Here is a 27888-nt window from a genome sequence, read left to right as displayed (position 1 = left end):
AGATGGTGAATTTTGGGTTGTTTGTCACTCAGTAGGTTCCCCCTTCACACTACCTCTAATCAAAGCCTGCCATTTCCTCTGCTGTCTTTGCTCCAACAAAATGTTCCCTTTGTGCTGTTGCAATCCACTTCCCTCTAAAGATCCCATCGAGACTTCTGGTGCTCATCACCGTCTGGTGCATTCCAAATCCTTACTGTGCCCACAAAGCCTTTGTGCAAAAGGAAACAAATGCTGATGGTGCTGAAGTGTGTTTTCTTTCCTAAGCAGGTATGCATTTTAGCATGCCTGTCATTACATCATTTTACATCACCTCTGTATTTGGAACTCCTTGAGAGATGAATAAGCAGTTGGCACCATCTCCAGGTATTGGCATGATGGGCTTTCCTGTTGATTTTTTGCTAAAAGACATTTCTCCAGCAAAAAGAACTCTCAGAAAAACTAATATGCTGCTAGACATAAACCAAAAGAAAACGCTTTCATTCTAGAAATGACATAAGTAATCAAAAATGAAAGATGACAGAAAATTACTGTACTTACTATATGTCGTGCTGCAAACACTCCATCAACTATTGCACAACAGAACGCTGCTACCACGCCAAAGCTGATAAACACGATGGAGGCTACTAACTGAGAAGAGAAAAACAGATTGATTAATGTTTTCAATAGAATTCTTTAAGTAAAACAATTTCACTAATTTTTCTAGTATTCTTAAATGGCGTTTCCCCCTGCTGTAACTCACTTTAGATCAGTGTGGCAGGATGCCAGACAGGCAGAAGAAAAAAGGCAGAAATCCTTGATGCTAGGTTGACATACCATCAAGTTTACTAGGAAAGCTTAAATCTTTCTAGAGAAAATTAGGTCATCTATAAGAGTTATTAAATTCACTGGTGATTTATTCTAAATCAACTTATTTAGTAAAACAGCAGTGGTGTCCACAGGGAGCATGGCAAAAAGCCATGTTCCTGTTGGCTCACATCAGTCTCTAGAGCTTTACTAGAGTGGTAGTAGTTCACACATACAGATAAAGACATTGTAGTAAGTTAATAACTAGCCCATGAATTCTCAGAAAGCTTTTATCATGCCAGATAGCTTGTGATACCTATGCCACAAAAAATCAGAGACTCATAGGACTGGTACCTCTGGAATGGCTGGGGTGTGCTGCTTTGGCCCCTGCCCTTACTGGGCTCCCAGCCTGCCCCTCAGTCTCAGAGTGGGCATGGCAGAGCACAGCAGGGCTCAGTACACATCCCCAGCTGCAGAGCAGACAGCAGTCTCTTTGACAGCCTACCAGCCATAGGTTCAGATCTCATTTTACCTCCCAAGATGCTTCATTCATTAAGCATTATTAATTCTTTATCAACGGGACTGTGGATGGTGTAACGCTACAGCACTGCTCTAGCACGAGTGGTAGTAGTATGGAGGGCTCAGGGGAAAAGGCTGTGCAGGTTGGGCATGCCGAGTCCCCTGCTAGCCGAACTTGCTTTATCTCAGAGGATGACTACCACTGCAGCTCTAGCAACAGCTGCAGGGCTAGCGCAATCCCAGATACTGCAAGCTCAAGGCCCAATTTACTCTGAAGAGAGCAACAGGACTCGGAAAGGCTGAGCACTGGTATGCATCTCCATCAGAGACCAGTCAGTGTGCTGCTGGCACACACTCTTGTGATGGCACTGACTTGTTTTGAGGGCATCTGAAGGATGTAGTGCTGTGAGCGAGGTGAGATGAAGTGAGTCCTGAAAGAGAAACCCTGTGTACGCCTGGCAAGGTGCTCCCCTTGGGCTCATCAGCCCCAACACCGTCAGATGAGGGAGAGGTGCTGTCACTGCTTCCTCACTGAGATTAGAGGGTTTTGTGATTTTGAGGACTCTGCACCTCGAGTTTGGATGAGTGGGTACCTGCAGGATATAAGGTGAACCTAGCATGCACTCTCTAGCTGTGTTTCTAATATAATTTGATGTACATCTCTCATCTCTCTGGCATTTCTGACATGATGTCACAAGAGGAACCCTCAGAAACATCCTATATAATAGCTTAATTTTAGTTTACAACAGTATTAAGTTATAGTAAATAACTGCAACAGATTAAAAAATTTCCTTGAAAATTGACAGAACGGCATCCTTAATTGATAGAGCACATGGACCACGGTTTCAGTTAAGAATTTGGAATCTCTTTGTTATTTACCTGTCATTAATTGCTCCTTCGCAGCATGTATTTCAGAAATGCTCAGGTATAGATTTCCAAAATTACATCCATACAGTTCATATATCCCTTTTGCCTATACAAAATTCATATCCGCATTACCTAAATACTGTTTTCACATGTGCAAAATTTGTAAGGCATCACAAACCCACTTGAAAAATGGACTCTTTATCTTAGGCTAAGAACAGTACAACGTCAATAGTGTCAACAGAGGACACAGCATTAGTGACCGCCTCAAAAACATGCATATTGGGCAGGTAAGAAATTACAGCCTTATAAGCCCACAGCATTGGACACACAAATGAAAGCAATATCAAACATTTGGAAATAAGAGCTCTCAGGGAACCAGCAAAAAGTACAACTTTAAAGCAGAAGAATCACAGCTTTCAAATGCTTTCTGATACACTCTTTTAATCTCTCATTAGGTCATGGCTCTTAGATCACATAATCAGAGGTGAGCCAGCACTGCCACAGGGATTGCTGTGTGATCCGAATCCTCAGCATGGGGAGGAAAGGGGCACATGGAAGTGGCTGAGGCTGACGGAACTGGCTGATCATGGGAACCTGCTGCATCCCCCGCTGCAGCCTGATCCATCCTGCTGTAAGGAGGCAGAAACCTTAGGAAAGCACTGTTGGCTGCATTGCCCTTCAACCTCTGCCATCCCCCAGTTCCCCAGTATGGCGGGTCATGTCTCCTGAATCTGTTTGTCTAAAGATTTTGGCATGCAACTCATCAGATCAAGATGGTTGTGGGCTCCTTATGGAGAGCTATTATCACTGCAGACCAGTGACCTGTGCTACTCTGTGGCAGCTGCATTTGCTACAGACCCTGACCTTTTTATTTGAAAAACCAGCAGCATTCAAAAGTTCAGTTCAAGTCATTATTGCCTGATACCTCTATCTTGTTTTTCAAGTCATAGCAGTCAATCAAATAATTAGTGGGCTTAGCCAGGTGTTTCCAAATTGCCTGAGCTCAGGACGAATTTACTGGAAGCTGACCTCAAGGTGGCTTTTCATTTCACACATGAGCAACTTATTGATGATCTACAACCCCCAAACCAACATTTCCCACTCATGGAGATAGCTTAAATCACCTAATGAGTACGCTGGCCAGTCCGTTTCACCGTATAGCTATAAGAGACCGCATATAAAGGTGCACAGTAAATGATAGTATAGACAGGAGCTATGGACTTGGCTTTTCACTCCTCAGTCATGTTGGTGAGCATCTACCCATTCATGGAGTTCCTTGCAAGTCAAAGGCTGTCAGCCAGTCTGCTGTTCTTATCCATGCCTACTAGCAACTATTTCAGTGAGTGGTCCCTTTGAAAGGAAGAGGACCATTTCTTGACTGAAGTAATATTCATTACAATGCTGAAGTGGAAGAAAGTGACACTTAGGGTTTCTTATGACTTAAATTTACTTCTCTATGTATTAGAATGATAAAAGGAGTAATAATACAAGAATGACGCAAAGAAATCCTTAAAATAAAATTACAGATTTACATTCTCTCTCAAACCTCCCATTGCTTATTAAGAATGTGAGAAACACATAAAGTACAAAATTAATTACTGCTAAAAATTGCAGCCAATACAGCCAAATGAAGAGCTGTTGTAAATTCAAAAGTTAATTTTCCTGAGTGGCAGGTGATTGCTGGAGTTGTGAGTTCACGAGCCTAGCACTGTCAAGAAAGAAAAGCAGTGCAGTTCATTTAAACATAGAGAATTTTTACTAATAGGTTAAAGAAATAGCACTTTTAAAAAAATACTGATCCATCACATCATCTCATCTACATTTTTAATAGCAGTATGTTTTGTCAGGAAAACTATTCATTATTTATAACAACATATTTTAACAGTTATTCAAGAAAGAGTTTTGCTCTTGCTGTTCCATTGCTCTGCAGCCAGGCTCTTCTACAGCTGTTACTATCAGAACGTGTTTACTCCTGGTTCTGGTACAGAATACAGTAGTTTGGTTATTTACAAGGGAACCATGAAGCCAGTTATTAAACAGTGAAAACTGTACTGTGTGTGCCTAACAATCAAAAGCAGAAGCCAGTTGTTTAACAGAGGTGTTTTAGCAAAAGCAGAGCAAATGAGCAGTAAGAATGAGGGACTTTTGCACATAGTATTAACTGGAGAGCTGTTATCTTCAGTCATGTCACACAAATACAAAACCACTCAAAAATGCAAACCTAGTGAAAGGCTGGACTGCTAAATTCTTGCATGCTGCCTTCGTTTGGAAGAGGCACGCATTTTATTGCAGAATTCACCTGTCTTAAACAGCCCCTTGTCCTTCAGCAGGCGTATAGCACCACTGGCTGCACTGTGTCACCCTCCCGTGCAAGAGAGCCTAGTGAAGGCAACAGAGCCAGGGGACACCCACGCCGTGGAAGTTGGTCACGGACTCTATTCAGCTGTCAGAAATGCACCTGGCACATGTACTTTACAACTGACAGTCTCCCACAATGATTCCCAGGCATGGTTTTGGAGTTCAGAGTTGGCCACAGACCAGACCCAACAGAGAGTTTGACATGACCACCCTGGCTGCAGCCACGTTCTCACATAATCACCACACCTCAGGTCCCCACACATAAGCATCTGCTTGCTACAGGTGGGAACCTTGTTGGCTGTTTCCAACATCCCTGTGAAACACCTCTATGAGGCTTGCTAGGCTCCAGGTCTCTGTTCTCGCACATACCTGGTTTCCCCATGGCTCTAATTTAGCCCTTACCTGTCTTCAGTCAAAAAGCACAACCGCTTAGACAGTGACAGTCAATTCTGGTACCAGGTGCTGTGTGAGATGCCTCCTTCTCTCAATTTAGACTAAGTAGATCTGTGACTTTGGAAAATGCATGAATTTTTGTTTTCTAAATTACCTTGGTATCAGATATAAGTAACATTACATCAAACAGACTCACTTCGTTCATGCTAAATGGATATTTTCACATTGCACAGCCTCTGATGTCTCCAAGCGTTGTGCTGATCAAGTCTCCCTGGGATTTTCTTCCAGACAGAGGAAGAATTTCAACTACCCTCATCAATGTAAATTGAGAAACACTGTCATCCAATACCTTTTGTATTGGAAGGTGAAGGCTTTGCAAAAGGCTGTGTAAATGTTATGCCACAGGTTTGTAAAGCCCTTTTTATTCCCACACAGATTCAAGCAAATATATTTGGAAAAGAAATGCATGGGGTAGTTTGTTGCAGGCTGCCCCTAACATTACATCCCCCAAAATACAATTTAATTCTCTGGGCCTTTTTACTGGTTTGGTTTCCCTGTCTCCAAGCTCTAAACATAGTATAGGCTCAGATAAATCCGCTGCATTTTTTCAGTATGCTGAGGATGAGGATGTAAGAGCAGAAGTTTACAAAAACTATGTCACAAATCCAAAACAGAGGATGACTTCCCACACCTGGTGCAATCTCAACCAGGAGCTGCATCTGTTATCACGGCACCTCAGCAGGGCTGTAGATTAATAGCACACGATACGAAGACAAACTCATTGGATTGCATTTCTGATGCTACTATTAACTAAATGCTGCCCGTGAAGTGGGATGCATAAGAGTACTTTCAATTGTGAGTTCATTTTCTCTAATTTGAAAGCCCTCTCCTGTGTGGCCCCTTCCCCTCCCACCATGGCCACTTTTTTCCCCTGCCCTTGAGACAGAAGTTTTGCTGCTGTGATGAAAATTAAGCTCAGGCAAGGCTCCTACTATGTCAGTTTTCACAACTGGGCTAATTAGGAGGTTTCTCACTACACCAGGTAATGTGCTTTACAATTTATGGCCTGCCAACCTATTCTTTACAAAGGCTGGTTCTTCAGTAATAGCACGGCTGTACTTGAGGCTCTGCTGGAAGGTTGTCACAGTGCAGGTGACAGGATTATGTCATGTTCGTTATTCATTAATGCCAATTCCAGTATAGCACTAGTTACAATGACACGAATTCATAACGATGAAAGACTTTTATAACTGGCCAACCTGCGCCTGAAGAACTATTTCCTAAGCTGGCTTCCAAATGAAAGAGCGAAGAAAAAGTAAACAATAAATGCTCTCGGTTTTAAGAGCACTGGCTTTGGTACAGCTAAGGAAGACGACGACTGGGAACCCGTGCATAAACAGATAACTTGCTCCTGAATGTAATACACCGAATAACGTAGCCAATGCCTGCAGCAGATACCTATATTACCAGGAAGGCCTTCAGACAGAGATGCTGCACACATGATGTTGTAAGGTATTTGGATAAAGTCTTGTGTTTAGATCAAGTGACCAAATTAGAAACCTACAGCCTTTCAACGGTATCATCACTGTTGGATTCAGCAAGTCCAGCCATACATTGTTGAATATTATCAGCAACAACACAGATCTTTGATTCAGGTTTTCTTCCCTCTCACTGTTGCTAATAGCACCGCAGGGCAAAGACCTGAGCCTATGTGACTGCCCACTGCCATCTGAAATGGTGTCTTGCTCTCCTGTCCTTAGTTTGGTCCCTGCTGTCCAGTCCTTTCTCCTGCTCTTTCCCCCAAAGGGGTGCATCCCTGCATACCAGCTCCTGTGCTTGGCCAAACCCACAGCGAGGCAGGGAAATACACCCACTAGGCAGAAAACTATCGGTCCCCCCAAATGAGTTAAATCAGATAACTGTAAGGAGAGATGAGCATTAGACCCAGTGGAAGTGAGAGGGTGGGACCATGTGGCCAAGACAGAAGGGAGGGAGATAGAAGTGCTGGCAGCAACAGTTATATTGTCTAATCTATTTAATGTAATTTGCACTCCTAGGGATTATCAAAATAAAAGCTAGGCTTTAGCTGTAATGAACAAATGATAAAGACTGGGGTTATTTTATTGTTTGTGGTCAAGGAGACACTTGTTTCACTGCCTGTGAATAAGTTTCCCATTTTTCAGCATTGTCAGGGATAATTAAGAAAAAAAGCAATATGAAAAGGCCAGTTGGTGTAACACAGGCAGGGGAGAGGTCCCATGAGAAATGTAAGCAACCTCACATGCATAAAAGGGCAGAATTATTTAGATAAACAAATGTTGGGAAAGAATACAGAAACCATGAGAGGTATCAATTATTATGCCAAGGAGAAAAAACAAGATCGAAATCCACTTTCAAAATAAAGGCAGCATTTTCATTCAGAGAATTTCTTTTTTTCTTGACCCATATCATGAAGGGCAGAATGGTGAAGGATAGAATTCACAATATCTTTTGTTACACCTTAGAAACTCACAGCTAATTTATATCATATGTAGGCATAGTTAATGCATATTGCTTTCTCTTTTTGTCTTCCAGTGGTGGCGATGCTAAGCTTTTGCAGATAGTTCATCAATTAGGCTGCTCACAAGGGACCACAGAAGTATCTGTGGTCAGGAAATGCAACAGGGCAACTTAACAGTCCCAGCTCTCCCCCAGCCCGAGAGGGCTTACGCAGCACAGCTCAGTAAGACAAGAAAGGGAGCACAGGCATCTGAGTCCGCTTACTCCAGCTCCTCCAGACATGCACGGAGATCTTTAGGACAGGGGCTGTTTCTTTACTGGTCAGGTAAACAGACTTCTTGAGCTACCTGGAACTTTATTTGTGCCATTTGCCATGACAGTTATAGAATTGGGGGAAATTAGCATCTGAGCTTATCGACACACGCCCAGGGCTGCGTGATAGGTGTGCTGGGTCCCACGACACAAGGTGGCTCACAGCCGAGCTCCCATGGAGGAATGTACATAATGATATAGCATGCACTGGCTGCCACACAGGCCATTATCTCTCCAAGCTCTGTGACATCTCTCAGCGGGCAGAGCTGAGCAACCCAACATGACACAACAGCCAGCGCCCAGGCTGTCATGGGTGGGGGGAGGCAGCAGTGCCACACTGCATGGTGGGAAGCATGAGATGGTGACTAGCCATCTTCTGGTCTGCTGCACGCTCCTCTCAGTACCTGAGGCCTGAGGGAACTCTGCAAATTAGCAGGTGTCCATATAGCCTTCTCCCTAAATGCATAATACTGCATAGCTGTCAGTGCACATTTACAAATACACTCTCCTGAGTCAATGGGCAGTACTGATGCTCTCTGCTTTTCTTTCTGTTCCTAGTATTAGCACTGGATTCTCTGCTGCAGATACTCTACTATGGATATCTCCATACATGCTCAATGATTTCTTCCTAGCAAATTTCCCTACAAGCTGTGACTAACTAAATGTTTAACTGGCTTTGGTTCAGTCTCACTTCGCTACACCTTTTCAAAACAAATATTTTTGTTTTGAAACTAAACAAAAAACGCATCTCAACTTCTTCCTCCATCACTTTTGGTTTTCTTAATAGCTTTTACAATCCAGCAGCCTATTCCAGAAGTGTCCATCTATTATTACTTCTGCATCCATCAGCATGTTCATTACTCTCTCCCTGCCTCTATTAGTTTTAAATTCTTGTTTTTATTTCAGAATTGTGAAAGTTTCCTTTATGGCCTATTTACATACTGCCTTGTCCAATAGGGACATAATGGTACCACCCTATATGAATCAGCCACTCCCAAGCAGCCATCTTTGCTTGCCATTTCTCTTTAGGACTTGAAAACCCATGGTTCAAAACTGCTCCTTAGTACCCTTGCTGTTAAGCTTCCCACAAGGCTTCCCCAGGCACCCACGCATACAGCATCTCTCCCATCCTCCTTCCCCCGCTCCTGACAGCTAGCAGCGGCTGTGCTGTCCTCACAGGTGTTGATTACAGCAGCTTAACTCTTTTGCAACTCTTCATCTAGAAAAGTGGCATGGAAACATTTTGCCTTAACATTTTGCTGTCCAAATAAAAACCATGTATGTTAACTCTGATAGTTCCCCGGTCTAGGTCTCTCAGTTGACTTCACCCTCTGGAAATGCTCTCTTGTGCATTAATCCTTAATTTATACCAATCCACTTTGCCCTACTCTTTCTGTGATTTATCCTATCTTTCCTTTTAACCTGGTAAAGCATTTGGAGATATAGTTTCTGTGAAAGATGCTATAAAAAATAAAGATTAATTTTCCTGTATTTTTATCTTCAAGCAATGTAAGAATGCCAGGAATTAAATCAATAGCCATTATGAAACATGAAACAAAGTTATTGGGAAGGGTTACCTGATTAATATATTCTTTCTTCTCTCATAATCTAATATTAGCTACAAAACCAGACCTAAAACAGCCAGGAAATTATTTCAAATTGTTTTATGAGCAAATCTTCACTATAATGACCTACCTACTGAATGAAATAACCTATACCAGGCAGTTTCTGTGCACTTAGACGTCAAAACTGGAGTCACTGCTACACTAGTATCCTAGAATGAATCTGATATACGTGTAAATGAACACATATTAAATTCAAGATAATTCATTCACTGATGAGTAAATGCTTGTCTTGATTCAGTTAAAATTGTCACTAGTGATGATGCACTGTCAGGTCCCCTGGGAGTCTGGGAGAGTTGCAGCTACTGGAGTCCAGCAGATATTGCTAAAACAATGTTGGAAGAAAGACTGAACTGTACTGAACATTTTCCAAGACAAGAAACAGAAGGCAACGTAAAACAGTCCCTTTTTTAAAATTTCCTGGGGCAGGGTTAATTTTATTATCAATGCTCATTAAAGCCCCCACAGTATCTGCGGACCCCTGTTCATATCCCAGTAGCCGTTAACAGACAGTTACGGATTTCCTTCTTGCAGCATCACATCTCAGCTCATTCAAACAGCACTGCTGTATCTTCTCCTAGTCTGAGCTGAAACAACCACCCTAATCATTGACCCTCTCTTGTTTGAGCAGGTGTAATACATATGCTCTGCTCCACCCATGTTTTAGCTGCTTTTAAAGAGATTTGTTTAAATAGCTGCTCTACTTTTCTTTCAGCCCATCAGATAGGGTACTGGCTACATGATTAATCCCTTCCCCTTGTTTCATCTTACTAGTAGGTAGGGGGGCACTGAGGCTTGCCAAGGGCAGTTCAGATGTAGGGTGCTTTTAAAGGCAACTCTGCTCTCTACCATCTTCTCCTGGTTTTGTGAGTCCTTGTCTCCCTATTCCAAAGTTACTGTCAGAGTTGTCACCCCCAGATTATTATTTTGTTTCAGGAGCTGTCTTTTGGCAATGTACTTTTTCATTCACTTCCATCTTTTCATGTCTGTATGATTTTTAGCTTTTCATTTCATAGGGGTGTGTTGCCATACTCTATGGCAAATCACACAAACTGATTCCAGATTACTTTTGAGACCAAAATTAGTGGAGCATTTGACTTGATTAATTTGTGCAGATATAAGTATAGACTGGGGGATACCAAAAATGGGAAGAGCATGCCTTCACAAAGCAGATGGGCCTGTATTCAGGAATCAGCTAGGTTCTGCTCAGTAGAAGTAAAAGGGAGTGAAGCCTCAATATGTATTTCTGAAAGGGAAACGTTGCAGTGCTCCATCAAAGTGAAGCAGTATTTCCTATCCACGCTGCTGGGTAGTACCAAGAGTGGGTTTTTTAATGTGGTGAAGCTGCTAAGTAAACTCTCCTGAGGGGCAGGTTTCATCATACATAAGTCCAGCTACTTAAAATATAGGTATTTGTCTCAGGTGGTTATCTGCACTCCTCTCTAGTCAACGGAGAGCCAGACACTTCCAGATACCCTCTACACCTACTGTAGAATGGGATGAATTACCTTCCAATCATATCTTTTTTTTTTCCCACTGGCTATAGAAGGAGCCTAAAAAAGGAAGTATCTGTGCTGCCAAAACCAACATCTTGTCAATACTTCTTTCATCCCCTTGATGTTGGCTGCCCTGATACTTGCTTTCTCTTTACTTCAGTCCTTTCCTTCAGTCACTTGCCTGGCTTGCAAGGGAGGGAGGGGAATAATGTAGAAAGAGAGAAGGATGCCTGGGATTTGATAAAGATGGAGTGATATTATACAGAGAAGAAAAAATAACCAGCTGGATTTCACAGCTGGACAAATGTTAATGGTTTTGGACCCAGCCTAAGCAAGCCTTAGTCCAATAAGCACTTCAAATGGGTAAGAATTGCCCTTTGCAAACATCAGCAAAAGCACTTATCTAAGAATGGTTAAAAATTATTACAGATTTAAGAGTAGCAAATACAGTCAAGAAGCAAAAACTAAATACAGCATTAAAAAGAAAGGGGACGAAAGTGAAACATAAATTGAGATTCACTGATCAGCAGTGCTGACTTTAGGGGAATCCATCACATACTTCCTTTCATGGATGCTCTTTTATTGATTCAAATGGAACAAGCTCATTTCATCACTTAAACAGAGGCAGCTGTTCAGAGCAGTATGAGAACAATAAACCAGAAATAAATAGCACACGATGTGCCATCAAAGTGTATGCTTCCTGGTAAAAAATGGTGGAACTGACATAGATCAAGACTACTACAGCTGACACTGTTTTAGTGGCAGGAACTTTTTTTACACCAAAGTGTGTTAGCATCTTTTCACATTACAGCAACTGCATTGGTTTCACACATACTCTTTATCAGAAATGCATTACAATTAAATTACAAGCTTTCATGTAGTAAAGTTATACCTGCAGAGAGCAGAAGATTCTTTCTGGCCAACAGGGATACTCACCCATTTAATTTGATCTCATTCTTCAAAAAGAGAATTGGAAAATGCCTGTCCTTTTCATAGGGCACACCCCACCTCACCTTCTGCACCTTGCACACATGAGCACTTCTCTCAGATTCCTTATCAAGACTCTTTATCCCCTGCTCCTGCTTGCTAGGGAGAGTAATCGATTTATTTATTGTTCCACAAACAAATTTCATGGGTCATAAAGTTTACTTTTGTTTTCAGCTGTGTGACACTAATGCTTTCATTACATAAACAGCACAAGAAAACAAACTGGCAGCTAAAAAGTGTCCCATTATGCACTTAGTTCTGTGTGCTGTTTCCAAGCACAGGTTTTAAAGGAACCACATCCCAAAGACTTTACTTAATAAAATGGGAGGATTTAAACTGAATTGCTGGCTTGAGGCTCTGACTCAAAAGAACAGCGCCAGCCTTTAAACACTGGAGTGTCAAAAATAGGCTGTGCTGGTGCATGCATATATTCATACACATATATCTATAGATATATATATATGTATAAAGATATGTATCTTCCTTCTGTTTTTATAGAATTTAAGCTTCCAGAGCAAACTGAAGCCATTCTGGTTGCCAAGAAAGCTCTCCAAATAGAAGCCAAAGTCTTCCTTTTGCTAAATTTTTCCCTTTTTAATCCATTTTCTGTTTCTTTCTAGTAATGGTAACAGTGAAAACGTGTTATCTGAGACTGAGCTAATGCTGTGTTGGGTCACAAGCTAGGGGACCTTGGGTGGGCAAGACCTAGGACTGATACAACCAACAGACCAGCATAGGGTTGTATGAGAGCGAAAGAACTACTGTGCTAGGCTGTAGCTGGACATACTTGGTGGCATCTCTCTAGGTATGTCAGCCAGACACAGCCCTGATGATGGAACAGAAAGACTGCTACAGACCTGACTGTATTTCTCATTACAGCTTTACTAGCGAAAACATCTTGGCAGATGGCATCTATAAAGAGGGCAAAAAGCACTTTGCACAATAAAGACAATGTCAGTGGCATAGTGGCATAGACTTTTTTGTCATTATGCCAGGTATTTGCCAGCACATGTCAGCTGTAAATACATATGTATATGTGAACATTTATTACATGTTATATATTATATGGTTCTAATATCATAGTACATTTATGTATTATAATATTTACGTATAAAAAAGTATTTGCATGACTAGGTGATAAATCTGCTCTGGTAAAATCTGAAAGCATAGACCTATAGATACATGACATGAAATGCCAATCCATAAGGAACTAGGCAGAGAAGAGCTGAAACATCCCCCACACTTCCTTTGGTAATTCACACCATGAGAGCATTTATTTTTGTCTTTGAGTCCCTGAATGTCAAAGTTCTCAAGACACTGTGAGGAAATTTATACTATTTAACTTCAGGCATTTAACTCCCTGACAGCACTTGGATGATGGTTTCACAGCATCGTGAGCTGACATAACACTTTATTCCTAGCAAAAGGGACAAGTCCTGTTCCCTCCTCCCACAGACTCTTCTCTACTCTCAGCCATGCAGCACCCACCACTTACTTCTGCTGTGTCTGATGCTCACTTGGCTATGAACCTTTTAACTCACTAATCCAGTGGAAACTATTTTTGGCTGTGGCAAGGAAGAGGAGAAGAAGGAGTCGGCAAGAAAGAGGAAGGAGGAAAGAGGAGAAAGGAAGACCTCTCTGTGTCAGTGGATATTTATATTTATTGGAAATTGGAAATCCTCACTTTAAATGCACAAGGTCAAAGAACTGCATTTTAAAAAATCCCAAATATTTTACTTGGTCCCACATTTATGGAATACATCACACTTATAACAGCAAAATGTCCCTCATAATATTATGCTAACTAAAATAAATTATAAACAACTTTTCAATTATTTACATTTTTATGGGCCATAGAATTTACTTATTTTGTTTTCACTTGCCTTCACTTTGGATGGTGCTTTCATACCCACAGACATACACCTGTCCTCCTCCTCCGCAGCTGAAACAACTGAGCCTTCAAAACATCTCCAGGTATTTGTCTTGCTTCTATCCAGGACTTTCCTGAATATCCTCCTGCATTACAAGGAATAACACAGATTTCCCAGACCTACTATGCATAGACCCCATTCAAAATCCTTCCCAAAAAGGATTAAAAGGGGGTCGCAAAGCTGATTTGTGCCAAATAAGGCAGCTAATACCCAAGACTGCACCACGTTTATAGCATAAAAGGAGATTGGACAGTCTATACATAGGCTGCTCTGCTCTGAACTCAAAACCGGGCAGAGTTATAGTATGATATCTTTCGTAATCTCCTCAGCATTGTAGAAAAGAAATATAAATATGGGGTTCTTCTTACCATATTTTAGCTGTCTAAAACTCCAGAGTCTAGTCTAAATCACCCTTCAAGGCTCTTTCCAGAATCTAAGGAGAGAACGAGATGCCTCCAAAGGGCACCACATTCCAGGGGTCTAAGAGCTAGGCACAAAAGTGCAGGAAGATGAATAAGCTCAAAGAATAAACTGCTTCATCTTCCAGCTAAGATGCTGCTGTATTTTGAAAGGAATGGACATCCTAAGAAGAGCCATGCTCGAGCTCATACAACTGTCAGTGTCAACCTGTATCTTCACATAAATCTCCTTGTCTGTTTCTAAAATGCACAGTTAGATCACACCACAAAATCTAGTGCACATTGATGACTGAAAAGGCAGTAATAGGTCTTTTCAGTTTTAATGATTATAAAGGTGCTAAACAAGACAAGGACGATTGCTAATTTGTTCCATTATTATAATTTTTATATCAGCATTAATTGTTTTTCCCTGAACTCTGTGAAATATGAGCACATAAAAATAATCACTGAAAAAAATAACTGCTGTTGACTTTCTCTGAAGCTTGAGTTCAACAGAGAAATAATACGTTGGTAATGACAGCCATTGCCTTTACATTATCTGCTTTTCCCCTGCACTACAATAAAGACTTCTTCCATTTATTTATGCAGGAACATCAAAGATAGTCTCAGGAGGTCTACAGAATGGTAATGTTTTTTCTCTTTATGTAAACAAGCTACTTTAATTAGCTTAATATGTGATATGGAATCTATCAGCAATTAGCATCTTTGATCAAAACCTGCACTAAAGCCAGTTTCTTCCAGGATATTCATATATTTGTTTTGCATGAAAAAGTAGATGAAGCACAGTATGTTTGAACAGAGCAGAGTAGGTATCCATTTCTTGTTTTGGTGTATGTATGAATAACCACCACCTTTACACAAGATGTCCAGTGGGCACTTTCTGATGGACACAATTGATTTACAAGACATATCAGGATTGAAAAGTGAAAGAGGTTTGGCACTTATAATTCTGAAAAGAGCTTTTCTTCTGGAACAGATGCAAATTCTAGTGGCAAGAAAATAATCAGAGATAATACTGAAACACTACCTCACACACATCTCAACACATGGTAGGAACACATGCACTGTCAGGGAATCCTATCAACTAAAAACAGAAGAGGAAATTATTGCTTTGTTTCTCCAAATTCTGCTATAGTTACTTTTCAGCATTTAATTTGAAATCTAATTATTGTTGACAGATATCAGGAAGCAAGCATATTAAGGCACCTAAACGTAGCATCCCTTGAGAAGTCTGAAGAAATAGCTTTGATTTTTCTGTTTGTGTGCAGAACTCCATGCTTTAACCTCCCTTATTTTTTCAAATTCCACTTTTGTCAGAAGCAATGTCTCCTCAGCTAAAATCACTACAACCATCTCTTTGAACAAGTGAAGGACCAGGTTGAGCCAGCTAAGCATTAGGTTTATATCTGAGTATGTCCTAGACATGTCAGCAAGAAAATTAGCATGAAGAAAAAACAAGCAAGACTCAGACCTGCTGCAGACAACTGTCTTCATCGTAAGTAGTACCGAGGTTTGCACTGACACCTCCTGAGGGGTCACTCCGGATTCTCTCACCCTTTCCCATCCTCTCTGTGTCCTTTATGCTCCTGCACCTCCTCCCACGCCCTTCCTGCCTTTGCCGCTCTGCTGCAGCAGCGCTGCTGTCAGGGTGACTCCCACGACCCTACCAAGGAGCTCTCGCAGGCATCACTGTGATGCTGCAAATGTTCAAAACCCTGACAGTTACTATGGTCCCCTTGCACCTCCATCACTCTTTCAGGCACCACAGTTTCAGCATGCTCATTTTCAGCCTTGTGAATGGCTTGATGAGACTGGCATTGGAAAGATGTGTGAGTGGAAACTGTGAGCCAGTGCTTGGTTTATCCATCGGGTTAGCTAAAACAACATGCATGGTGTCTTATCAACATTGCACATTTAACGAGTGCTTTATTTCTGGGTGCTAGCTCATGCCACCTCCACATTTATCTGAGATGAAACCTTTTACAGCACACCCTCAAAACTGCTTACTGGTCTCAGCTCAGCTCCGCTGCCATGAACCCCCCACAGATCCAGCCTTCCCCACCTCTGTATGCAATTTCAGCATTGCAATTTCAGCAAGCATTTCAGCTTGTTTTCTAATTGGAAATATTTTGTAGTGTAATGTGAGGAGATGGCAAGCGAGCAAACAAGCAAGGACCCTTCATGTCTTACAAACAAATCCATTTCGTTTGAGCAGTATCATATTTTCCACCCGTCTGGCTGGACTAAGTGTGCCTTTGGAACGAAACAACTTACAGCTATACTCAGTTCTTCGATCTATGACCTGCTTTGCAGGAGGCGAGAGAGGCAAAAAGGGACAGCAACACATTGTTCTTCCATTTCTTCTGTTTGCCAGTTAAAAACATCCCCAAATCAGTGCAAATCTTTAGTCAAAGGGAAATTTTGTTCCACTGTTGCAAAGTTCTGCAATAGCAGAGCCAAGCACGAATGCTAAGAGCTGAAGTGAAATCATGCTAGTCAATGAGGCAGAGCCGGCTTCTGCGGAGAGCAGTTCCTTTGAATTAAGGGTTATACCTTGGTCAGCATATTGAACCCCCACTGTGGGCCCTGGGATGCCAAGGACAAGGTCAAAGAGGTGCAACATTATTAATGTTGTGTTTTAAGAACAAACCATTGTCCATTCTGCCAAACTGTGTTTTCCTTCTCAAACCCCGTGCTTGCATTTATTGAGTGCTGGATATTTGCTGGACTAGTTCTTCTAAGCATTACATATTTTATACTACACTTCGCATTTCATCAACCATGAATAAATCTGGACTTACAGAGGATAGGTCACAAGGAAACAGAACTTCAAGACAAAAAGAGAAAAGATTTATGGAGAAAAGGTCAATTTAAAATAGATGTTTTTTTTCTAGTGTAATTGAATCTATATTAATTTTCAATTTTAAAAAAATTAAGTATTGAGTCATTACAGGGGCCAGACAACTGTCAGAGCTACACTGGGTTGAACTCAAATTATACTGCAGTAACTGCTCAAAGGAGGTCCAGTTAAAATAGAAGCAATTGAGTAAACAATTTATTTTCCTTCCCACTCCCTTTTGTCCTGCTGCAATGCACAGAATTTTTAGTTACAGGAATATGACTTTTCTGTTACATATCCGTGCTTATGTAAGTCTTTACAATCTTACTGATGGCTGCAAATTTGTTAAAGCTGCTCTAAACCCTTTCATTTGAATATACTCGGTTACACCCCAGGGAATAATTACTGCTCTCAGTTGTAGTATGACATAAACCCTTTCAATCTCATTTCTGTAACATTTGAAAACAAGCAGCTAAGCCTTAGCAAAAGAGTGTTAAAAGTCTTAGCCCAATGTGGATGGTACTCAAGGCAAGAAGCATAATTAAACGTCCTAGTTGTTTTATTGGTCTGTTCCCCAGAAATCCAATCTTTCAACAGCCAGATCATCACTAAGTGTTATTAGCAGAAAGCAGTTTTCCTTGTTCCATGCTGGGAAATGCAAACAGGCACTAATACCAAACATACTGGACACTATTTCTCCACGGTCCTTGTGTAAATGACACAACACTTTGACTATTACACGGTTTAACTGCTGCTTACCCACCTTATGTCCTTTTCAGCCATTTTACTTTCTGCTAAGGACAAGAAGCGATAGAAAACTAAGAGGCAGATTAAAGGAAAACTGAACGATAAAACAACCTAAAATGTTATGCCTGTTAGTAAAGTAGCATGAATGCTGTGGAAGTCAAAGCTATTTTTATCTGCCCACCATTGAGTCTGCAACTTGGAACCTGCTGTTCATCCTGGTCTCTGATGTGGAAATCAGGGGCAATAGTTCTTCAGAGCAAATAAGCTGGTTTGGTAGTAGCAAAATTAATGAGGCCTGGCCTGGTGCAGATTTTTGTCTCACAGGTCATGTCCCATTTGGATTCTCTAGTGTTTAATAAGAGGTGAGCTGACATTGCAGCCTGTAGCACCATGGGGGAACTAATTCATAATCCTCTCCTCTATCCACTTGTGAATTTTCAGAAAACTTGAAGGAATTGCACACCTTTGAAGTCTCTACCTCCCTGCTGAATTTGCCTGAAGTTGGTCAACATGTTGAAAAAAGTGAAATGGGGAACAGAGAAAGACACAGAAAGACATCATGGCTTTATAAATCTCATTCCTTTGGGAAACCCAGCTAGAAACAGAAGTTAAAAACAGGGGAATACTTCCAAATACATCACTCAAACTTAAAGGCAATGTAAAAACAGTGACATGAAAGAAATTTGCCTACAGTGACAACAAAAGTGAGTTTATGAAGAAGAGGAAAGCACAACAGACTACTTGTAAGTAAAGTAGTTACTTGTTAGTAAAAAGCAAAGTAAATCCACCATTTCCTCCTCTGAGCTTAACACCACTCTTCATTTATACCAGTGAAGGCTCTGCATTATTAAATTAATCATATTTCATGATGCTTGACTATAATCAGTCTACTGTAAAGTGCACATTGGGCATGCTGTTATTCAACCAAGACACACCTATTTTTTGCCAAGAGCAAGGAAAGTGTAAGACTTTCCACAAATCCAGTCCTACGCACTTTCCTTTACCCCCAAAGACTTTCTATGACTTCCTCACATAAATAAAAGCAAGGTGTTTGTAAAACCAAGCTAAATCTGAAAACAAACCATGCAGTGTCATGAAATCCTGTCTGACCTAGCCAGGGAATCTTGATAGCAAGAGCTCTGGGTTTTTCCTTCTTCTAAAACATATAGTTTCAGGAAAGCGTTCCTGACTTAAACTTCTTGTTCAGGATGAGATCACCTGTTATGGTTGATCTGACTGTGTGGCTCATTGCTGCCTAAGCTGCCACAACCTATGCATTTTGTCTCTCCTCCCATCCCCTTCCCAGTTATGTCATCTTGGCCAAACTCTGGCACTCATCTGACCCTTCCCTGGGCTGATTCAACTCATTAAACCAGCAGAAAAGTAATTCAGTAAAAAATACCAGACTGCTTCTGTCAGAAGTGAAGCCATCCCTTGCCCTGTACAGATAAAGTCACAGGCCAATTCATATTTCTCTGCAACTTCTCAGAAATGGTGAAACAAAAGACTAAAAGACTAACATTTTGAGGCAGATGCAGCAGTTTCAAGTCAACTGGAAATCACTACTTTTGGCGTTTTTAAGGCATTCTGATATGAAAAAATGAAATAAAAAGGGTTGTCGCTTACCATTTGTCTTCTGTTCTCTACCAGGTGGATGCCAACAATCCCTAGGAAAGATCCAAAGCCAAGCTAAGACGAAGAACAAAACCAACAGAAACACATGAGGTCAGCTTATTTGGTCAACATACCAAAGCATTACAGTGATATCTGAGCTGATGTATCATATAGATGGGCTAACTGGGGTAGGTCAACGGAAAGGGTAGAAGCTACTGCTGGACATAAATCATATAATGTAGTGGGGAATGACCAGAACTGCAGTTCTTCGATATTTCAGAGCAAAACTGTAATGTAGTAATTGGAAGCCTGTACAGACATACTCTTCTAGAACCTAGCTACTTTACCATAGACACATATAGTTTTACACAGCATAAAGCAAAGATTAAGCAAAGTAGGAGAAAAGAACACTTACATTTAGCCCATACATCATTATTTTGGAAAATTGCAAAGCTTTAGGCAACTTCCGACAAATGGTTTTCCTCAAAAAACGGATGTGTTGCTGCCACGCAATAGACCCCAGTTCAAACACTTAGGGCTGGGTTTGTTTGTTTTTAGTGAACTCCATCACTAAACACTATCACACATCCCAGAAAAAGTTCTTGCTAAAATGCCAAAAGGACCAGCACAGTTAGTTTCAACACACTACAGCTGCAGCACCAACAGCCACAGGAGAGAGAGGAACAAGGGATGCTGGAGTAAGCTGGCCTTACTGTTCCTACCAGTGCTGCTTCAACACCAGAATGGCAGGAAAAGCTCCCTCCTTATGATGGGCCCATGAAGGTTTTGAAAGGTAGAAACTCCTTGGGTTCATGGTTAATACCAGGTAAAGCAGCAACAGGTGAGACCAGCCTTCCATCAGACTTTCCTGGAGTCAGGACTCCCACTGGGCTCACATGGGCTTGGAGAAAAGGGGTCTCCTTGGTGCCACACACCTGAGACGTAGCTGGCCACAGACTAGGAAGCAGCCAGATCTCGAGTGCAGGTGTCAACAGGCTCTTTCCATAGAGCTCCCTCCTTGCCTTGCCTGGCCACACATTGCCCTGTGGTCACCTCAGTCTCAGTCACGCATCACTTCCATGCTCCTTGCTCCTCTCTTCACTATGGCTGACACTCCTCCCTGCTTAGACACATGCCCAGTCACCCCATCAGCTCCCACCGAACCCACCCCATGGACAGGGCATGACATTTCTGCTAAGAAATCTAAGCCCCTTTCCGGAATGAGGTCCCTGAAGCTGGTTCAGAGCTGCTCCTCCCAGCACAAGTTAAGTTTTTAAGGACTATGCGTCCCAGCCAAGGGCCTGAGCAATGTCCGTGAACTCCTTGCTGTTATGCACAACCGCTCAGAGCAGAAAGCAAATCTCCTGCAAGCACTTTACTCTCTCAGTATCACAACAGGAATCTGTCACTCTCTCTCAAGAAAGCAAATGTAGGGAAAGGAGATTTGCTTTTGAGTGCTTTGGGGAGATTTATGTGAAAGGAAGGCACAAGGACTAAAAGCAGAGACTTTGAAAGAGTACGCAAGTCCATCCATGTTGACAGCTGAATAGAAGACAGACTTGGAACCGTGAGCAAGGACACTCTGTTCAGGGGACAGCAACTTTGTAAATTAAGATAACTACATCAGAATGACACCTGGTTCCCAGCCCCATTTTTCATCCCAATGGGAACAATCCATAAAGTCCCATTTATGGCTGATGCAGGGGACACAGAGTGGGGTAATATCATCTATGTGAAGAAAAAATTAGCAAATACAGAACAATGGCAATTAAACCACAGACAGAGATCACGAGACTGGTTTGGGGTCACATGTGCTGCTTTTTTTGTCTGTTTAGACAATAGGCTATTTGGGTTGGGAACTCTGGGAGTCCAGGCCAGTATGGTGCCTGGGACAATCAGACCCTGTAGACTCCTGGTTGAAAGATTACAAAAATAGCAAATGAAAATAATACAAGTGGTAGTCATAGAGAAGTGACATCTGATATTTAAGTATAAACAATATTTATAAGGAAGTGAGGTTGAAGAATCATAGAATCTTAGAATCATTTAGGTTGGCAAAAACCTTTAAGGTCATCAAGTCTAACCATTAACCTAACACTGCCAAGTCCGCCACTAAACCATGTCCCTAAGCACCACATCTACATGTCTTTTAAATACCTCTAGGGATGGTGACTCAACCACTTCCCTGGGCAGCCTGTTCCAATGCTTGACAACCCCTCTGGTGAAAAATTTTTTCCTAATATGCAGTCTAAACCTCCCCTGGCACAACTTGAGGCCATTTCCACTGTCTAGGCCTGTCCAGATCCCTCTGCAAAGCGTTCCTACCCTCAAGCAGGTGAACAGTCCCACCCAACTTGGTGTTGTCTGCAAACTTACTTAGGATAAGAAGAAGCTCCAACTCTGGCTTTGCAGCCTGTTCTCAAAGATAGCCCTAAATCCAGACTGATGATCACGCAGTAATCTACTAAATGCAGACACCTTGCAAAGCGTAACATTAAACTAACTCATCTACACACAGAAAAATTTTATGTTAAATTACTCTGGTTGCATAAATGCAGATAATACCTACCACTATAAAGATGTATTTAGAAAAATGCTTTTTTCCAAAACAAATAACAAGTGACCACATATGCAGAGAAATTAAGACACCTAACTCTTCTTGAAGCCAATGGTAACTAAGCAGAAGCCCAGATTATACTATGGATCTAGCCCTAAAGCCCTGATCTGCAAATGCTTCTAGATGCAAGTCAGTCCATGCGAGTGGATAGTCTTATTCACATTTGTAGGTGGTTGGAAGGTAGGGCCTAATTCTACATGGCTTTTAAGACCAAAATCCCTTACCTAAGGTTGGTAGAGGTTGAGATCTCACCTACCAGCTCTGAAGTTAATATTTTACTACTGAATTCTATGAGAACTAGACCTCATTTTCAATTGTAATTAACACCGTCTGTCCTCACAATCTTTCTTTTTCTTTGAGCCCAACAGTTAAATATTAGTATCAAATTCACTCCTCTAGCATTAGGCATCTAAAAGTTTGGGACCAGTGCTACATTGGTTTTCTAAGCTCCCTCTACTGTCAGTGGAAAAGAGAAGCAGCTTTTGAGGGTTATTCAGCTATTCTGAAAGAGGTGGCTGACTTTGCACGGAGGTGGAGGAGAGGCCATCCCATAGATCATCTGCCAATGCTGCACTGGAGTCAATAACCTCTAGCAATGAGGCAGGAACACAGCAGTGCTGTCATATACCTCTGACCAGGCTTTTGGCATGATATAATGCAAGGTTTGTGTAGCACCTTTAACTCTTGCTAAGCGTTTGGGATATTTAGTGTATTGATGAAGTTTACACTGACAATTACCCATCACTCTTCCTCAGTTATTTCAATAACCCATCACGTGCACAAGAAGAATTCTGAATTTCATTAAAATTAATTACCTCCAAAAATCTTTTGAGGAGGGAAATTATTTAAAAAAAGGTTTGTTTTCAAAGTGTTCTGATAAATTCTAGCTATTCTATCTGGCTATTAACGACTCCAAGATTTAAAAAAATATTATTTAGTAGATTATATTTTTCAGCTGAGTGAATAGACATTGTGTTATTTCTAAAAGATATTAAATGCTGAAATAAACTGGTTTGTGCATGTGGGTTTATTACCTATTACACTTATTAAAGACAACAGTTTAAAAATGAAAGTTCTTTCAAGGGAATGAATGCAGCTAATACGGTCTTCTAAAAGATTTTAATTCAAATTACAGAAGAAGAAGAGACCTTGATCAGTATTAATCTATCTATTTTAGCTTAATGAAAGGAAAATTCATTCTTTTAAGGTTTTATTCTTGGAACTACTTTTTGTTCTATTTTTAAAACACCACTCCTTATAAATCATTATCCCAAAATTATCTTTCTGAAAGACCTGTTCTCAGCATGACACTAAGATGTAAGAGGCCTTGCTTAGGAGGAACAGTGCTAACTCACAAATTATTAATGGCAATGCAAAAATGTGTGCACAGTATTAAAAGATACATATCCCTTTTCTCTGGGCATTTCATTCCATAGAGAACAAGAAATAACAGTGCCTTACAACATATTTTGGTAGTGATGGAGCCACATACCTAAGCAGGTGTCTAAGTACATGAGTTTGTTTCTTTACCTTGCACCCTCTGCCTCTTCTTGGCTGGTTTGGGGAGACCAAATGGGGCATAGGAGCCTTCATCTATTTGCTGCCCGTACTCATCTGTTTTTAAAACTCAGCCCAGGATCTCAAAACACTTTTTGACTCCAGGGGTTTCCACCCTTTTGGATAAGATTGGTCTCTTCTTCTGAGATCAGAAGGGGCCATGGGGTTTGAACTGGCTGTCAGGGCTACCCTTCCCCAGAAGTCACAGAGGCACCACAGGGTGAAGCAGACACAACTTGAACCTTGTCCCTAGTGCAACAACATGTTTAAGTGGTCTGTTCCGAATGCAAAAACAAGGCTAAGGATTTCAGAAGGGGATCTTGTGCAAGAGGACTGACAGCAAGACTGCACAAGATGTTAGGTAGGCTCCAGGGAGAAGCTTCCATATGCCCATCTGCAGGGCGTTCTGGTGATGTCCATCACAGGTCCATCCCTGAGATGGACCCAGCAGAATTCCTGGCACACAGACACAAGAGTGGGGTGGCTCTTTCTGCCATCAATGTGGTAAACCTCTAAAAGGTCATTTAAAACTATCCCATGCTACTGTCCAGTCATTGATATGCCCCCATTTAACAGAGACCAGTAGGAAGCAAAGCACAGGTTCTCACATGGGCCCCTGAGTCCAGCATACAATGCAACCTTGACCCCCTTCTTCCCCCTAACAGCCTCCCCTTTGGGGCACTTCAGAAATAGAGTTTACCCCCCTACCTTGTCACACACTAGAACTAGATCAAAACAAAGGAGTATCTCTCTCCTGTGAAGTGCAACAGGACTGAATCTTTTTTCTTTCTATTTTTTTTTTAAATCAATCAGAGCTTCCCGTATCCAGCTGATAACAATTGATCTGGTTGTACCCAATAATCTAAAATAGGTTTCTTTACTCACAACGATGCCTGGGTAGTAGCCTCCCACGGTAACATTTTCTGTTCTTGTGGTAGCTGCCAGACCTATGGTCAGTATGAAAACAGACACTACCAGCAGAGCGACTGTGAACCAAAGCGAAGTCTTCTTCCTTTTTGCAAATTGTCCTGTATGGAGTGGGAAGGAAAAAAAATAGAGCTTTTCATTGCAATCATGGCACAACAAATACAAAGAAATGAATTATTTTCTTTCGTTAATCTTTTCTGTTGTTAACCCACTGTTGTTCTCCCACTAAGGAGAAGAGCTGACAGACATCAGAGGGAATCAGAAACCACAGTTAGCTAGAGCTCGGCATAGCTTAATGCATACACATTGCGTACATGTATCAGGTGCGTTTTTATTAAGCTGAACTGAAAGTCAGTGACAGTGATAATTATGCCTTGTCTTCAGTAACATTTATAATTAAGTGTTGCTCACATCCACAAATCAGACCCTACAGGTCTTACACACTTACTTACATGAAGTGTCAATTTGACTCTACCTGGACAGAACATAAAAATCTGTATTTTAAACAAGATTAGTGGAAGCTCTGCATGCTATCATGGAAAAAAACGTGCTCTTCATATTTGCTGTGGTAAGCAAACCAATCTGCATCTCTGAAGCAAAGTTGTAATACAGTTGATCAGGTAATGATATATGGGACTACCTATTTAAGCAGTAGCTGCTCAGTGAAATACATTCATCCTCACTGGGATTTGGATTCAGATACCCCAAAGTGAAAAACAGCAGGTGCATCTACTGCTTTCAGCCTGCTTCAAGCCACTTAACCTTGTTATTCTGGTGGCATATCTGAGCTACAACCACAGGTTACTAACATCAGAGCCCCAGCCCATAGCACAAACTTATGTAAGACTTATTTTAAAACAGCAATTGATACATGGCCCCAGCTAACAAAAGGCACCCAAACGAATCAAACTGTGGTCCCCCTTTCTGGTGTTTTTGCTTTGAAAGGCAAGGCAAGAGTGTGCAGGATCACCCCTGGAGCACTGGGCCATGCGATGCCGTGCTACCTGAGGCTGCAACTGGGCAGCACAGAGCTCCAGTGAGAGCACAACCTGTCCACAGCACAGGCCCAGTGTCTCTCCTCTCCATGGCCTCATGAAGCTTCCTGCGCACCCAGTCTCGGGATGAGGCAGAGGCTGTGATTTTGCACTGAATACTGGAGGCAACAGCCCTCTCCAGGAATGGGTACATGACAGGGGAAGGCAGTCTTGTGTGGGTCAGGCTCGGAGGGTGAGGCATGATGGCACTACTGTAAGCAAAAGCAAGGGAAATGCAGGGAAGTCAAAAAGCAAGCAGAAGCCATTTGCAATGAGCCACTTTTGTTATGTGGCCAATTTAAAGTCAGGCAATTTGGTTAAACGTTTACAGTTCAAAACCCAGGCTAGATTAGTGGTGTTTGCAAACCAAGTCAAATAATTTCAATGAATAAATAAATGCATTTATAGTAAAAATCTGTGTTTGCTGACATTTCTCCAGTAGAACAGAGAAAATGAGTCCAGTCTTTCAGTATGAAATGTGAGCAACTTTACTGAAGACAAATATCATCTATTGAGCTTACACAAGTCTCTTTCACCTGCATGTACAAAGTCTTCCTGCTAACGATCAAGAAATAGTTTGTAAGACTCTCCAGACATCTCCCCTCCAGCCTGTGCCCCAGCTGTCTGCCTCTGGCAATTCAACGTTAATCCATGGACGGTCACTGGGGACATGGAAACAGAGAGCTGCTTCATTATCAATCAGTTCTTCACCAAGGGTATGGGGTTAAAAGTTCTTTTAACGAAACCAGTTCACATGGCCAGGAGAGGAAAACAGACTTCAGACTTGTAACTCTGTGCGCTGGTTTTGGTTGAGAAAGTTAATTCTCGTCACTGTAGTGCCTGTAGCAGTCAGGGACCTTTCCAGCTTCCCATGCTCTGCCACGTGGGCAGGGGGCCGGGAGAGGCGGGGCCACAGCCAAGACAGCTGACCCCGACTGGCCCATGGGATGTTCATTCCATACCATGTGATGCCATGACCAGTACATTAACCAGGGCAGCTGGCGTGCGGGGGGAGCTTGCGGCTTGGGGACTGGTGGTGTTGGGTTGGCAGGTGGTGAGCAGCTGCGTCACATGCGGGTTGTTTTGGTGGTTCATTCCCCCTTGCCCTCCACCCCCAGCCTGGGTTTTGCACCCCTCTTTGTTTTCCTTTCCATTGCATTATTGTTGCCATTGTTGTTTTATTTTAATTATTAAACTGTTCTTATCAAAACCCATGAGCGCTACCCTTCTGATTCTCTCCCCCATCCCACCAGTGGGGGAGTGAGCAAGCGGCTGTGTGGGGCTGAGCTGCCGGCTAAATCACAACAGTCTCTTTTGGTGCCCAACGTGGAGCTCAGAGGGTTTGAGATAATAACAGCTGCTGGTCACAGCACCATGTTCTCGTCTTTTGCAGTTCCTGTTAAAAATTGGTGTTGGTTTGTTTAGTCTGCTGTGTTCTGCCCTGATTAGTGATGTTTTGCCTAAGAGATTTGTTATGCAAACACTGGTTTTCATCTTTATCTGGTATTCGGGGTTTTTGCTGGAGCTGTTACTGTACCTTGGATACCACCTTATTGAGGCAATTTGGAAATATACCTCCTCCTCTGAGAGATTTTATATGGAGGAAATACAGAATGGTATCTCTGCAACTTTCTTCTTCACAACTTTCTTCTATGATGCCTCCACTTTTATTGCAACAACCTTTTTGTATCTTGAACATCCTTGGGTGGTTAAGGTGCACTTATTGTTAGTTTTTGGGCATGTTGTTTTGGTTTTGAATAAAGTTAGAAAGCAACTTAAGAATATCACCAACAGATCTGCCCCAAGGCTTGATAGTTACGAGTGGCAGGGCATGTGGGATAGCATGGGCAAATACCTAGGGCAGTGGGCACCCCCAGTGTTTTGGAGCTTTACCCCTGAACAAGTGCAGAATCCTGAAAAACTAGTAGAATATTTGGAGAAAGCATGTTTTTAACCTGGGAACTCCAGAGAGACACAGATAACTGCAAGGTGCTGGGGCCTGGCCCATGTGTACCGAGCCCTGTTCAACAGTATTGAGTGCTCCCAAGGGGAAGATAAGGTCTCTGGATTGAAAGAGAAAGTGACAGGCACTGTGGTCACACCAACCCCGATGACAGTCACTGTGGCCACTCAACCCCCTAGGACAAGCACAATGGCTGCTCAAACCCCCACAACAGGCACTGGAGCTGAATCAGAGAATCAACCCGTACCAGTATCAGTCGCCCCCATACACAAGAAGAAATATTGGAAGTGGACGTCAACTCATTTAGAAAGGGATGATGAAGAAGCAGAGCCGTCACGAGGAGAAGAGGAGGAAGAAGTCATAAATGAAATGGAGATCACCCGATCCCTGTCCTTGAGTGAGTT

General features: G+C 41.9%; 1 protein-coding gene across 1 annotated transcript in view; it reads right to left on the bottom strand.

Moving 5' to 3' along the window:
* TMEM255B (transmembrane protein 255B) overlaps positions 1-27888 on the bottom strand; it is an 84257-nt gene that overhangs the window by 45309 nt on the left and 11060 nt on the right. Inside the window, exons 2-4 of the mRNA XM_075081932.1 lie at positions 24446-24588; positions 19399-19461; positions 538-627 (exon numbers count right to left, since the gene is read on the bottom strand). Of these exons, the coding sequence (XP_074938033.1) occupies positions 538-627; positions 19399-19461; positions 24446-24588 (296 nt within the window). The remainder of the gene's footprint in view (positions 1-537; positions 628-19398; positions 19462-24445; positions 24589-27888) is intronic.

This window comes from Phalacrocorax aristotelis, chromosome 1, assembly GCF_949628215.1.
Source record: "Phalacrocorax aristotelis chromosome 1, bGulAri2.1, whole genome shotgun sequence".
In the NCBI taxonomy this organism is placed as follows: domain Eukaryota; kingdom Metazoa; phylum Chordata; class Aves; order Suliformes; family Phalacrocoracidae; genus Phalacrocorax; species Phalacrocorax aristotelis.
The sequence above is the reverse complement of the archived record's forward strand: the minus strand, read 5'-3'. Positions and strand labels throughout refer to the sequence as shown.